This window comes from Lithobates pipiens, unplaced genomic scaffold (genome assembly GCF_037356315.1).
Source record: "Lithobates pipiens isolate NorthernLeopardFrog02 unplaced genomic scaffold, aLitPip1_a1.2 Scaffold_16, whole genome shotgun sequence".
NCBI lineage: Eukaryota > Metazoa > Chordata > Amphibia > Anura > Ranidae > Lithobates > Lithobates pipiens.
The window spans coordinates 432,187,411-432,201,484 of NW_027507748.1; the positions used below are offsets into that span (position 1 = coordinate 432,187,411).

Below are 14,074 nucleotides of genomic sequence, written 5' to 3' on the forward strand. Positions count from 1 at the left end.
TGAAGGGGAGCACGGATGTCACTTGACTTTTGTACAAGTCACTTGACTTTTGTATTATATACAGTGGTGTGAAAAAGTGTTTGCCCCCTTCCTAATTTCCTGTTCCTTTGCATGTTTGTCACACTTAAGTGTTTCGGAACATCAAACCAATTTAAACAATATAGTCAAGGACAACACAAGTAAACACAAAATGCAATTTGTAAATGAAGGTGTTTATTATTAAAGGTGAAAAAAAATCCAAACCATCATGGCCCTGTGTGAAAAAGTGATTGCCCCCTAAACCTAATAACTGGTTGGGCCACCCTTAGCTGCAACAACTGCAACCAAGCGTTTGCAATAACGTGCAATGAGGCTTTTACAGCATCCTGGAGGAATTTTGGCCCACTCATCTTTGCAGAATTGTCCTAATTCAGTTACATTAGAGGGTTTTCGAGCATGAACGGCCTTTTTAAGGTCATATCACAACATCTCAATAGGATTCAGGTCAGGACTTTGGCTAGGCCACTCCAAAGTCTTCATTTTGTTTTTCTTCAGCCATTCGGTGGTGGACTTGCTGGTGTGTTTAGGATCATTGTCCTGCTGCAGAACCCAAGTTCGTTTCAGCTTGAGTACACGAACAGATGGTCGGACATTCTCCTTCAGGATCTCTTGGTAGACAGCGGAATTCATAGTTCCTTTTATCACGGCAAGTCTTCCAGGTCCTGAAGCAGCAAAACAGCCCCAGACCATCACACTACCACCACCATATTTTACTGTTGGTATAATGTTCTTTTTATGAAATGCAGTGTTCCTTCTACGCCAGATATACTTGGACACACACCTTTCAAAGAGTTCCACTTTTGTCTCATCGGTCCACAGAATGTTGTCCCAAAAGTCTTGGGGATCATCAAGATGTGTTGTGGAGAAATTGAGACGAGCTTTGATGTTCTTTTTGCTCAGCAGTGGTTTTCTCCTTGGAACTCTGCCATGCAGGCCATTTTTGCCCAGTCTTTTCCTGATGGTGGAGGCATGAACGCTGACCTTAACTGAGGCAAGTGAGGCCTGCAGTTCCTTGGACGTTGTTGTGGGGTCTTTTGTGACCTCTTGGATGAGTCGTCGCTGCGCTCTTGGGGTAATTTTGGGCGGCCGGCCACTCCTGGGAAGGTTCACCACTGTTCCATGTCTTCGCCATTTGTGGATAATGGCTCTCACTGTGGTTCGCTGGATTCCCAAAGCTTTGGAAATGGCTTTATAACCCTTTTCAGACTGATAGATCTCAATTACTTTCTTTCTCAATTGTTCCTGAATTTCTTTGGGTCTCGGCATGATGTGTAGCTTTTAAGGATCTTCTGGTGGACCTTACTGTGTCAAGCAGCTCCTATTTAAGTGATGCCTTGATTGTGAACAGGTGTGGCAGTAATCAGGCCTGGGTGTGGCTAGGGAAATTGAACTCAGGTGTGGACAACCACAGTTATAGTATGTTTTAACAAGGGGGGCAATCACTTTTTCACACAGGGCCATGATGGTTTGGATTTTTTTTTCACCTTTAATAATAAACACCTTCATTTACAAATTGCATTTTGTGTTTACTTGTGTTGTCCTTCACTATTGTTTAAATTGGTTTGATGTTCCGAAACACTTAAGTGTGACAAACATGCAAAGGAACAGGAAATGAGGAAGGGGGCAAACACTTTTTCACACCACTGTGTGTATATATATATATATATATATATATATATATATATATATATATATATATATATATATATATATATATATATATATATATATATATATATATACATATATATATATATATATATATATACATATACACACACACACATATATACATACACACATATACACATTTTTATTATATATTTTTTTTTCCTTGTGATGAATTCTTTAAAAGGAATTTTTTTTTTATGGATTTTTTTTTAGGAATTTTTATAGTATTGGATTTTGTATTATACTATACATTTACTTTTATGGTACTGTGTGTTTGGAATATATACATACCTCCTGTGACCATAAAGCTACTTTCACATTGAGGCACTCTACAGGCACTACAGCGCTAAAAATAGCACCTGTAAAGAGCCTCTCCTGTCTGGAGCGGTGAGCTTGCAGGACAGTAGAAAAAAAAAAAAAAAAAAAGTCTGGCAAGCCGCATCTTTGCAGCGCTGTAAGAGCGGTGTATACACCACTCCTAAAGCACCCCTGCCCATTGAAAACAATGGGAGAGCGCTGCCAAACCACCACTGCAGTGGCGCTTTGCGAGCGTTTTTAACCCGTCAACCCGCCCCGCTAGCGGCCGAATAACACCGCTAAAACAACGGTAAAGCGACGCTAAAAATAGCGCCGCTTTACCGCCGATGCCAGCTAGCCCCAGTCTGAAAGTAGCTCAATATTCAATAGAACACCACACACAATATATATCTTTATTGGCACAGGGTTATAGGTGAGAACACCTTTAATTACACGATTTCATATTCACATAGTGACTTATCACATTGCCTGGCCTAGTAAGAGCACTTTTATGCAAGTGTGATTCACCAGGAGGTTCACGCCTCAGGCAACTGGCAGTGCCATCCACCCCTCATATTTTTATTCTTAACAACGTTAAAAAAACTCTAGAAGCTTTGCAGTGAGTTTTTCAAAGTTTAACATTTTTGCAATAGCGTTTTTTTAGCGTTTTTTTCGCGTTAGCGTTTATTAGCTTTATTTTAAAGCCAAAAAACTCCCCAGACAAAAACTGCCGATAACAGCCTATGTGTACATGGACACATAGGATGAAATGGAGAGTTTATTGACTGTAGAAAAAAAATGTCTGAAGCCAAAAACAGCTGCTGTAAAAACTCCAAAAAACATCCAGCGTGCATGAGGCCTTAATGTGACCTCTAAATTGTACAACTTAATTAAAAAAACAAACTGAAATAGTTAAAGGAGACTAGAGAGCTTTCAAAGCATTAGAGGGATTTCACTGTTAAAATGTATCAGTCAGGAGAAGGGTACAAAAGAATTTCCAAGGCATTAGATATACCATGGAACACAGTGAAGGCAGTAATCATCAAGTGGAGAAAATATGGCACAGCAGTGACATTACCAAGAACTTGACGTCCCTCCAAAATTGAAGAAAAGACAAGAATAAAACTGAACAGGGAGGCTGCCAAGAGGCCTACAGCAACATTAATGGAGCTGCAGGAATATATCTGGCAAATACTGGCTGTGTGGTACATGTGATAACAATATCCCGTATTCTTCATAAGTCTATGGGGTAGAGTGGCAAGATGGAAGCCTTTTCTTACCAAAGAAAATATCCACATCCTGCTACATTTTGCTGCTACATTTTGCAAAAATGCATCTGCGAAAAGCATGTGGGAAAATGTGTTCTGGTCTGATGAAACCAAGGTTGAACTTTTTGTAAAAGATGTGTTTGGCGCAAAAACAACACTGCACATCACCAAAAGAACACCATACCCACAGTGAAGCATGGTGGCATCATGCTTTGGGGCCGTTTTTCTTCAGCTGGAACAGGGACCTTAGTCAGGGTAGAGGGAATTATGAACAGTTCCAAATACCAGTCAATATTGGCACAAATCTTTGTAGGAGAGATAAAGCGATTGATTCACTGGAAATGATAACTGTTTTTTATCACCTTACATTCTCACTCATGTCACTCACACAGCTATTGTAGTACCACAGATCTCGTAAAAAAAAGAATATACACACACTACCCTGTAGATAGACTTCTCTATATATACAGTTGTGCTCATAAGTTTACATACCCTGGCAGAATGTATGATTTCTTGCCCATTTTTCAGAGAATATGAATAACAACACAAAATTATTTCTTTTACTCATGGTTAGTGTTTGCCTGAAGCCATTTATCATACAACTGTGTTTACTCTTTTAAAATCATAATGGCAACAGAAACTACCCAAATTACCCTGATTCAAAGTTTACATACACTGGTGATTTTGGCCTGATAACATGCACACAAGTTGACATAAAGGGGTTTGAATGGCTATTAAAAGGTAACCATTCTCACCTGTGATCTGTTTGCTTGTAATTATTGTGTATGAAAGGTCAATGCATTTCTGGACTCCTGACAGACCCTTGCATCTTTCATCCAGTGCTGCACTGACGTTTCTGGATTCTGAGTCATGGGGAAAGCAAAAGAATTCTCAAATGATCTGTGGGAAAAGGTAGCTGAACGGTATAAAATAGGAAAGGGATATAAAAAGATATCCAAGGAATTGAGAATGCCAATCAGCAGTGTTCAAACTCTAATCAAGAAGTGGAAAATGAGGGGTTCTGTTAAAATCAAACCACAGTCAGGTAGACCAACTAAAATTTCAGCCACAACTGCCAGGAAAATTGTTCGGGATGCAAAGAAAAACCCACAAATAACTTCAGGTGAAATACAGGACTTTGAAAACATCTTTTTGAAGAAAGATGGGCTGCATAGTAGAGTCACCAGAAGAATGCCATTACTACGCAAATGCCACAAAGTATCCCACTTACAATATGCCAAACAGCACAGAGATAAGCCTCAAACCTTCTGGCACAAAGTCATTTGGAGTGATGAGATCAAAATTTAGCGTTTTGGCCACAACCATAAACGCTACATTTGGAGAGGAGTCAACAAGGCCTACGATGAAAGGTACAGAGGTGGATCGCTAATGTTTTGGGGATGTGTGAACTACAAAAGGCACAGGAAATTTGGTCAAAATTGCTGGCAAGATGAACGCAGTAAGTTATCAAAAAAAATACTGGAGGAACATTTGCATGCATCAGCTAGGAAGGGAGATACTTGGACATTCCAACATGACAATGATCCAAAAGACAATGCAAAGTCGACCTGTTATTGGCTACAGCAGAATAAAAAAATGAAGGTTCTGGAGTGGCCATCTCAGTCTCCCGATCTCAAAATCATTGAGCCACTCTGGGGAGATCTCAAGAGTGCAAGACAGCCCAAGAATTTACAGGAACTGGAGGTTTTTGCCAAGAGGAATGGGCAGCTTTCCCATCTGAGATAAAGAGCCTCATCCACAAATACCACCAAAGACTTCAAGCTGTCATTGATGTTAAAGGGGGCAATACCAGGTATTAAGACCTGGGGCATGTAAACTTTTGATCAGGGTAATTTTGGTAGTTTCTGTTGCCATTATGATATAAAAAGAGTAAACACAGTTGATTGATAATAAATGGCTTCAGCCAAACACTAACCACGAGTGAATGAAAAGTTTGTGTTATTCATATTCTCTGAAAAATGGCCAAGAAATCATAAATTCTGCCAGGGTATGTAAACGTATGAGCAAAACTGTGTATAATATTATAATATATATATGTATGTATGTATGTATGTATGTATGTATGTATGTATGTATGTATGTATGTATATATATATATATATATATATATATATATATATATATATATATATATATATATATATTATATATATATATATATATATTATATATATATATATATATATATATATATATATATATAATATTTTTTTTTTTTTGGCAAAGCTCTCTTTCTTACATATTTCTTGTTGGAGAGTTTCTTGTTTCTGCTTTTGGATGGAAATCTCCTGCTCCAAGTCCTCCAACTGACTGCTTTTATGGGTGAGTTTTTGGTTGAGCTCTTTTACCAAGCGCTCATAATCGGCCATCTCCATATCCATCAATGTGCTCTTCTGAGCATCCTGAGGAAAAAGAACATAGAGAATTACAAGCTATGGATATATAGATTTATTGGTTATATGAAATAACAACCTGAAAATTCCATACTTGGACTCACAGTACAGGGCACAAGTGGGATATTCATAGATCCTGAGTTTATAGGCTGCTATCTTTAGGTGATTGGACACTGGCTATGCTGGGCATGCCCCTTGGGTGTACTAATATAACCCCTCACCACTCCAGGAGTCATTAGTTACTTAGCAAGCAATGCAAAATAAGACAGAAACAGAGAGAAGGGCATCCTGTGCTAAACTCCAAGATGTGGGAGTTACAGACATAGACCCTAGGCCAGTGATGGCAAACCTTGGCACTCCAGATGTTTTGGAACTACATTTCCCATGATGCTCAACTACACTGCAGAGTGCATGAGCATCATGGGAAATGTAGTTCCAAAACATCTGGGGTGCCAAGGTTCACCATCACTGCCCTAGGCCATCCCCACGCAATCAGAGTTGCGGGCAAACAAAAACAGTGCCAAAAGACCCAAACAGATGTTTTTTGTCATCTGTGTCCCATTGGTGAGATTTCCTTTCATTTCCTGTCCCATAGACAAAACAGGAAGTGGGAGGATATCCCTCAATAGTAATGGAATCCTAGGGTGTCACCATTGGAAGATTTCTCCTCTATTCCTGTTCTGGTGTCAACCCAAAATTTGTGATTTTCTTTTAACCTTCACCTTCAATGATAAAAGTAAAACAGGAGAAATAGAGAGGGTGACTCTCCCTAATGGGGGTCACAGACAGCAATAAAACCTGGCAAGAGTTTTAGCTTCGCATTACTCCAAAACTAAAAAAAAAAGTTTTGCCTTTAGTGACACTTAATATAGTGTTAGGTTAACAAGATTTGCAATCAGGATTTCCCTAACATAGCAATACTTGATCTAAAGAAAATCGGTATTTTACCTTCCTCAGAAGTTCAAGCTCTTGTGTAATTTTCTGTAGCTTATTTTTCTCTTTCTGAAGCTCCTGTTGAAGTTCTTCTATCTGCTTAAGAGCACTGTTATGATCCTGAAAGGAAACAAACAATAGTTAGTACAGCAATCTAAAATACATATTTAGTTGCCATTCTTGCCATCTGCTGTTGATTCACATACTTTTGAAACAATTAAAAATATTGTACAGTGTAGTAGTATATCACATGCAAAAATAACCGCATTCACGAAAAGCTGCCCTTTTAGCCCAGGTTCACACTACTGCGAACACAGACATTGCATGTGATACGTACCACATTGCCGATTCCGATTTGAGACGATTCCTGTCCGAATTCACAGTTAGCGCTGCGATCTGCGAATCGATCTGGGGGTGTCATTACCTTTATATTGACAGTGCAGCGGTTCACAGAGGGCAGTGTGAACTGCCTGAGAGGGAGATGCAATGCGACAACCGGCACTGGATCACACCGGTTCTCGCATCGCAATAGTGTGAACCCAGGCTTAGGCTAGGTTCACACTTGTGCATGTGGTTGCAGGTGCAGGACAGTGGCTAAATTGCACATGTTTCCGCACCAAAAATGCATTGCACTTTTACAGATGCGCAGGGCTGCCATTCATTCTTAAAGGCACCCCTACGCATCTAAACACGCACTGTTTGCAGGTGTAGCAAATTGCATGGTGCAAAAGGATCATGCGATTTGCTGCACCCTCAAACAGTGCGTGTTTAGATGCGTAGGGGTGCCATTAAGAATGAATGGCAGCCCTGTGCATCTGTAAAAGTAAATTTCTCTGCAGCTTTAAAAATTTGCAGGGAGTGAATGGGTTGCTGTGCAGGCGCAGACACGGGTTGCATTGAACGCGCAAGTGTGAACCAAGTCTAAATAAAGGCTGGTGTACTGGTGAGCATTCAATAGCCAGATGCGAATGTCCACACTAAAATCAGCAAGTAAACAGTTTTACACAGACAGATTAGGCTGTGTCTTTACTAGAAGCAAGCAGGTAAAGGAGGCTATACACAGAGGGTGCAAAAAACTATTACACCTTGGCTACAGGTGTCCCAATCTCAAACGGATTTGGAAATTCACACTATTTCTTGGTGGATACACATACTGTAAGGGTGACATTAGAGATGGAAGTACAAGAACCAAATAAGTAGACTGGTACAATACTTATACAATTGCATCTTCCATCTTAGCAATTTAATATTTAAGTAGCTATGTGTCAACTTAAAGCAGAGCTCCAACTGTTAAAATGTTTTATTTTTTTGAAGAATATTGTTAATTTAAAATTTATATTTATAGCAAACAACTTTATGGTATGTATCGCCGCTCGATTGCCAATTTCATAAAGGAAGATATCTTATATTCCTCTTTCCTGGCAATTTCCATCAAGCACTATCTTCCAGGATCAGGTGTAGCTGAGCGACTAGCATGCACTGCCGGTTTTCGCACATGCGCAGGAGGTACAGGTCACAGCACCGTACGCTTCTGACGTTGCCATCGCAGCAGGCGTCGCCGTCGGAAGTGTCTGCCCCGTTGTGATGGCAACAAAGCCCTCAGCGTTGCCCACTGACTCCTCAGAAATGATGACGCACATCTCCGAGGAGCACTAGCGAGCAGGGGCGCCAAAGAAAATGTCGTCAGGCACCAGGGAGAGGAGAGGCAGACTATGAGGCACCCCTTAGCACAATTTTTTTTTTCCCAAATGTTGTTGCTTAGGTTTATTGCTGCTGAATACTGCAAAGTAAATTTTATGGGTTTAACCACTTCAATACAGGGCATTTTCACCCCCTTCCTGCCTAGGCCAATTTTCAGCTTTCAGCACTGTAACATTTTGAATAACAATTGCACGATCATGCAACACTGTACCCATATGAAATTTTGATATTTTTTTCCTCGCAAATAGTTTTTTTTTGTGGTATTTGATCTCCTCTGCGGTCTTTATTTTTTGTGCTATAAACAAAAAAAAAAAAAAGAGAGTGGCAATTTTGAAAAAAATAAATAAAAAACACAATATTTTTTACTTTTTGCTATAATAAATAGATATCCCAAATAAAAATAAATAAATAAAAAAATATAAAAAAAAAAACACCACACCAATTTCTTTCTCCGTTTAGGCCGATATGTATTCTTCTACATATTTTTGGTATTTAACCACTTGCTTACTGGGCACTTAAACACCCTTCCTGCCCAGACCAATTTTCAGCTTTCGGTGCTCTCACACTTTGAATGACAATTACTCAGTCATGCAACACTGTACCCAAATGATTTTTTCTGTCCTTTTTTTCCCACAAATAGAGCTTTCTTTTGGTGGTATTTGATCACCTCTGGGGGGTTTTTATTTTTTGTGCTATAAATGAAAAAAGACCGAAAATTTTCAAAAAAAAAAAGGATATTTCTTTGTTTCTGTGACAGAATTATGCAAATTATTAATTTTTCATCATAAATTTTGGCCACAATTTATACTGCTACATATCTTTGGTAAAAATAACCCAAATTAGTGGATATTATTTGGTCTTTGTGAAAGTTAGAGAGTCTAAAAGTTGTGGTGCGAATCGCACAAAATTGATCACATCTGATGTACTGGTGGCCTATCTCGCTTCTTGTGACCCAAACAAGTCAGGAAAGTACAAATACCCCCCAAATGACCCCTTTTTGGAAAGTAGACATTCCAAGGTATTTAGTAAGAGGCATGGTGAGCTTTTTTAAGTTGTAATTTTTTTCCCACAATTCTTTGCAAAATTAAGATTTTTCATTTTTTAAATTTTTTTCCACAAAATTGTCATTGTAATAGGTTATTTCTCTCACATGGCATGTGTATACCACAAATGACACCCCCAAATTTTTTTTCCTACTCCTCCTGAGTATTACAATACCACATGTGTGGGACTTTTTCACAGCCTGGCCACATAGAGAGGCCCAACATGCAGGGAGCGCCATCACGTGTTCTAGGAGCATAAATTACACATCTAACTTGTTGACTACTTATTACACTTTTGAAGGCCCTGGTGTACCAGGACAATGACACGTGACACTGATGACAGATGGCACTGATACGTGGCACTGATGACACGTGGCACTAATACGTGGCACTGAAGACACGTGGCACTGAAGACACGTGGCACCGATGACAGATGGCACTAATACGTGGCACCGATGATAAGTGCCATTGATGACACGTGACACTGACAGGTGGCACTGATGACAAATGGCACTGATATGTGGCACTGATGACAGATGGCATTAATATGTGGCACTGATGACAGATGGCATTAATATGTGGCACTGATGACATTAATATGTGGCACTGATGACATTAATATGTGGCACTGATGACAGATGGCACTAATATGTGGCACTGATGACAGATGGCACTAATATGTGGCACTGATGACAGATGGCACTAATATGTGGCACTGATGACAGATGGCACTAATATGTGGCACTGATGACAGATGGCACTAATATGTGGCACTGATGACAGATGGCACTAATATGTGGCACTGATGACAGATGGCACTTATACGTGGAACTGATGACAGATGGCACTGGGGACAAAAGGCACTGACAACAGGTGGCACTGGGGACAGATAGCACTAACAGGTGGCACTGGGGGCAGGTAGCACTAACAGGTGGCACTGGGGGCAGGTAGCACTGGGGCAGGATGGCACCTTTTTTAACTTTTTTTTTTTTTTACACTTGCAGCCGTTCATCTCTCCCCTCTCACACTCTGTCTGTGTGAGGAGGGAGAGCGGCGCTGAGAGATGATCTCATATGTTTACATATGAGATCATCTCACATTGGACACGCCGATCGCGCTGTATACGGCCGCTGTGATTGGCCGTTTACAGTGATCTGTGTTTGTCTGCCTCCAGGGGGACACGGCAAACACAGAACTTCCCCAATGCGCGCCCGCGGCGGCGTGCATTGCGGAAGTAAACAACAGGACGTCCAGGGACGGCCTCCCGGACGAAAGCGCCTGCTCTACGGCCGTCATTCCGCTATAGGGCGGGCGCGAAGAGGATAAAAAATAAAAATTTTAAAAAGTGTATATTAATTGGTTTGTGCAAAAGTTATAGCGCCTACAAAATAGGGGATAGATTTATGCCATTTTTATTATTATATTTTTTTTACTAGTAATGGCGGCGATCTGTGATTTTTATTGGGACTGCGATATTGCGGAGGACAAATTAGACATTTCTGACACATTTTTGGGACCATTGACAATTATACAACGATCAGTGATATAAATATGCACTGTTTACTGTATAAATGTCACTGGAAGGGAAGGGGTTAACACTAGGGGGCGATCAAGGGGTTTAATGTGTTACCTAGGGAGTGATGGGACTGACTGGGGGAGGTGACTGATCGGTGTTCCCATATACAAGGAACACACGATCGGTCTCCTCTCCCCTAACAGGACGTGGACCTGTGTGTGCAATTGTGGGGGGCCCGGCGGACATCAGCCACCGGGCACGTGCATTGGCTACCGAGTGACGTGGCAGGCATGCGCCCCCTAGACTGCTGGGAAGCTGAAGATGTCGTATGACGGCCGCCAAGGATGTGAGAGCCCCCTTGCGGACGTCATATTACTATACGCGGTATGGAAAGTGGTTAAAGAGGTAGCAAACAATACACAGATCTTGTTCTGCAGTTAATCTCCTTGTGTGCAAAAAAAGGGCATTTTTTTGGGGGGGATCCTGTAAGAGCAGAGAAGATCTCCTGTCCACTGTCAAAAAGGAGGGGGCAGATCAGTGAGGTGAGAAAGGGCCAAATTACATGGCACTGTGCTGTATAACCAGCTTTAAGGGATCTATCTCTATATGATATATATAAAAAAAAAAAAAGGCTACACGCCCGTTACAATGTCAGGTTTCTGTGATATAAAAATATAGCACAAAGATAAATCAATTTCTGAACTATTTCCACCCTTAACCACTTCACCCCTGGAGGAATTGGCCCCTCAATTAGCAGAGCACTTTTAACAATTTGGTACTATGCTGCTTTAACTAATTGCGGTCATGCAATGCTGTACCCAAACAAAATTTGCGTCCTTTCCCCCCCCCCCCCCCACAAATAGAGATTTCGTTTGATCGTATTTGATTGCCTCTGCAATTTTTTTTTCCCAAGGAAAAAAATTATATTTTCTACTTTTTGTTATTAACCACTTGCCGCCCACCCTATAACAGATACACGGCGGAAAAGTGGTTTAAAAATCCTGCCGCTGCGCGCCCCCGGGGGCACGCATCTTGGTGATCTTTGTTGCGGGGTGTCAGTCTGACACCCTGCAACTACGATCTCGATAAAGAGTCAACGGAGACTCTTTACCATGTGATCAGCCGTGTCCAATCACGGCTGATCACAGTGTAAATAGGAAGAGCGAGTAGAGGAGAGCCGATCGGCTGCTCCTCTGACAGGGGGGGTCTGTGCTGATCGATCATCAGCGCAGCCCCCCCCCCCCCCCCGAGGATGCCCACACTGGACCACCAGGGACGCCACCAGATCACCAGGGATGCCTAGGACAAGGTATGCCACCCTAGACCACCAGGGATTCCAGTCAGTGCCACAATAGATGCCAATCAGTGCCCACAAGGGCATCACTGATTGGCATGCATTATTGTTTGGCAACGATTAGCATCCATTAGTACAGTATATTAGAATATAATCCATGCCCATAAATGCTGCCCATTCATGCCAATCCGTGCCAGCTATCAGTGCCAATTTGTGCCACCTATCAGTGCTCATCCGTGCCGCCCATCAGTGCCACCCATCAGTGCCACCTATCAGTGCCACCTTATCATTGCCCATCAGTCTAACCCCATCAGTGCCCATCAGTGAAGGAGAAAACTTACTTATTTACAAAGTTTTGAAACTGAAACAAAAAAAAAAATTATTTTTTTCAAAATGTTCGGTATTTTTTTATTTGTTTAGCAAAAAATAAAAACCGTAGAGGTGATCAAATACCACCAAAAGAAAGCTCTATTTGTGGGAAAAAAATGATAAAAATGTAATTTGGGTACAGTGTAGCATGACCGCGCAATTGTCATTCAAAGTGCGACATCGTTGAAAGCTCAAAATTGGTCTGGGCAGGAAGGTGTTTAAGTACCTGGTATTGAAGTGGTTAAAAAAATCCAATAAACTCAATTTTAGTCATACATTTAGGCCAAAATGTATTCAGCCACATGTCTCTGGTAACAAAAAAAAATAAAAAATGTATTGGTTTGCGCAAAAGTTATAGCGTCTACAAACTAAAGTAAATTTTCTGAAATTAATGCAGCTTTTAGTTTATGACTGCCTATCTCATTTCTTGAGGTACTAAAATGGTAGGGCAGTACAACCCCCCCCCCCCAGCTCCCAAATTACCCCATTTAGGAAAGACACCCCAAGGAAATTGCTGAGAGGCATGTTGAGCCCATTGAATATTACATTTTTTTGTCACAAGTGATTGACCCCAAAATACATTCTGCTGCTTCTCCTGAGTACGAGGATACCTTATGTGTGAGACTTTTCAGGAGCCTAGCCATGTACAGGACCAGAAACCCAAGCACCGCCAACTCCTTCTGTTCCACCAGGCCCCGATACATCTGGTCATGGAGAGATAGCGGCTTCTTTTCCTGGATTCCCAGGGTGGTACGGATGTCTCCCAAGAGATTCTCCACCCCCTCAAGGGAAAGCTTGTAGCGAGAGGGTCCAAAGGGCTCACCACCCAACCCTTCTCCCTATGACTCCACGTGGGAGCCTGAAGAAGCGCTAACTGGCTCCTCCTCAGCTTGTCACTAGTGCCCCCCCAATAGCGGAGGATAAGACTGGCTGGCAGGTGCAATACTCTGCTGAGCTGGCGGGGGTCAGTCTGGGGGTGAACCCAACTAAAAAAAAAGGGGCATGCTGGGGATTGTAGTTCCTCAGGCTCACCGTACAAAAGGGGCATGCCGGGCATTGCAGTTTATCAGGCTTACTGCACAAAGGGCATGCTGGGCATTGCAGTCCTCCAGCTCACTTTTAAAATCAAATGCAAGGCCATACTCCTAAGCAGAGTGTCACTAGGAACAAACAACGCCAAGGTCCCAGTACCACCTCTAACCACTTGACCACTAGAGGGGTCTACACCTGTGGAGCGATCGGGTAAGGGGGAAAGGGAATACCCACCCCAGGGTTCCTCTCATCTTAGTGGCTGGTGCTGGCATTACCAGGAGTATAAGAAGAAGAAAAAAATAGTACTCAATAGTGACAAGCAATCCGCAAGCTCTGGGTAAATACACACCTCAAAAAATATCAAATTAAAAAAATGAACTTGAATGTTGCAAAACAGGATATAGGACCCAGTATAGCTTGATCTCTCCAGGTGCAATCACGAGATCATCAGCTGTCCAGAAAGGATGGAAGGTGTTCGTTAGACACTCGACTTTTTT

General features: G+C 41.5%; 1 protein-coding gene across 3 annotated transcripts in view; it reads right to left on the reverse strand.

The window, feature by feature from the left end:
- Nucleotides 1–14,074, reverse strand: part of GCC2 (GRIP and coiled-coil domain containing 2) — a 111,971-nt gene that overhangs the window by 37,969 nt on the left and 59,928 nt on the right. For all 3 annotated transcript variants that reach the window (XM_077482621.1, XM_077482619.1, XM_077482622.1), the window contains exons 12-13: nucleotides 6,638–6,742; nucleotides 5,536–5,698 (exon numbers count right to left, since the gene is read on the reverse strand). In XM_077482621.1, the coding sequence (XP_077338747.1) occupies nucleotides 5,536–5,698; nucleotides 6,638–6,742 (268 nt within the window). The remainder of the gene's footprint in view (nucleotides 1–5,535; nucleotides 5,699–6,637; nucleotides 6,743–14,074) is intronic.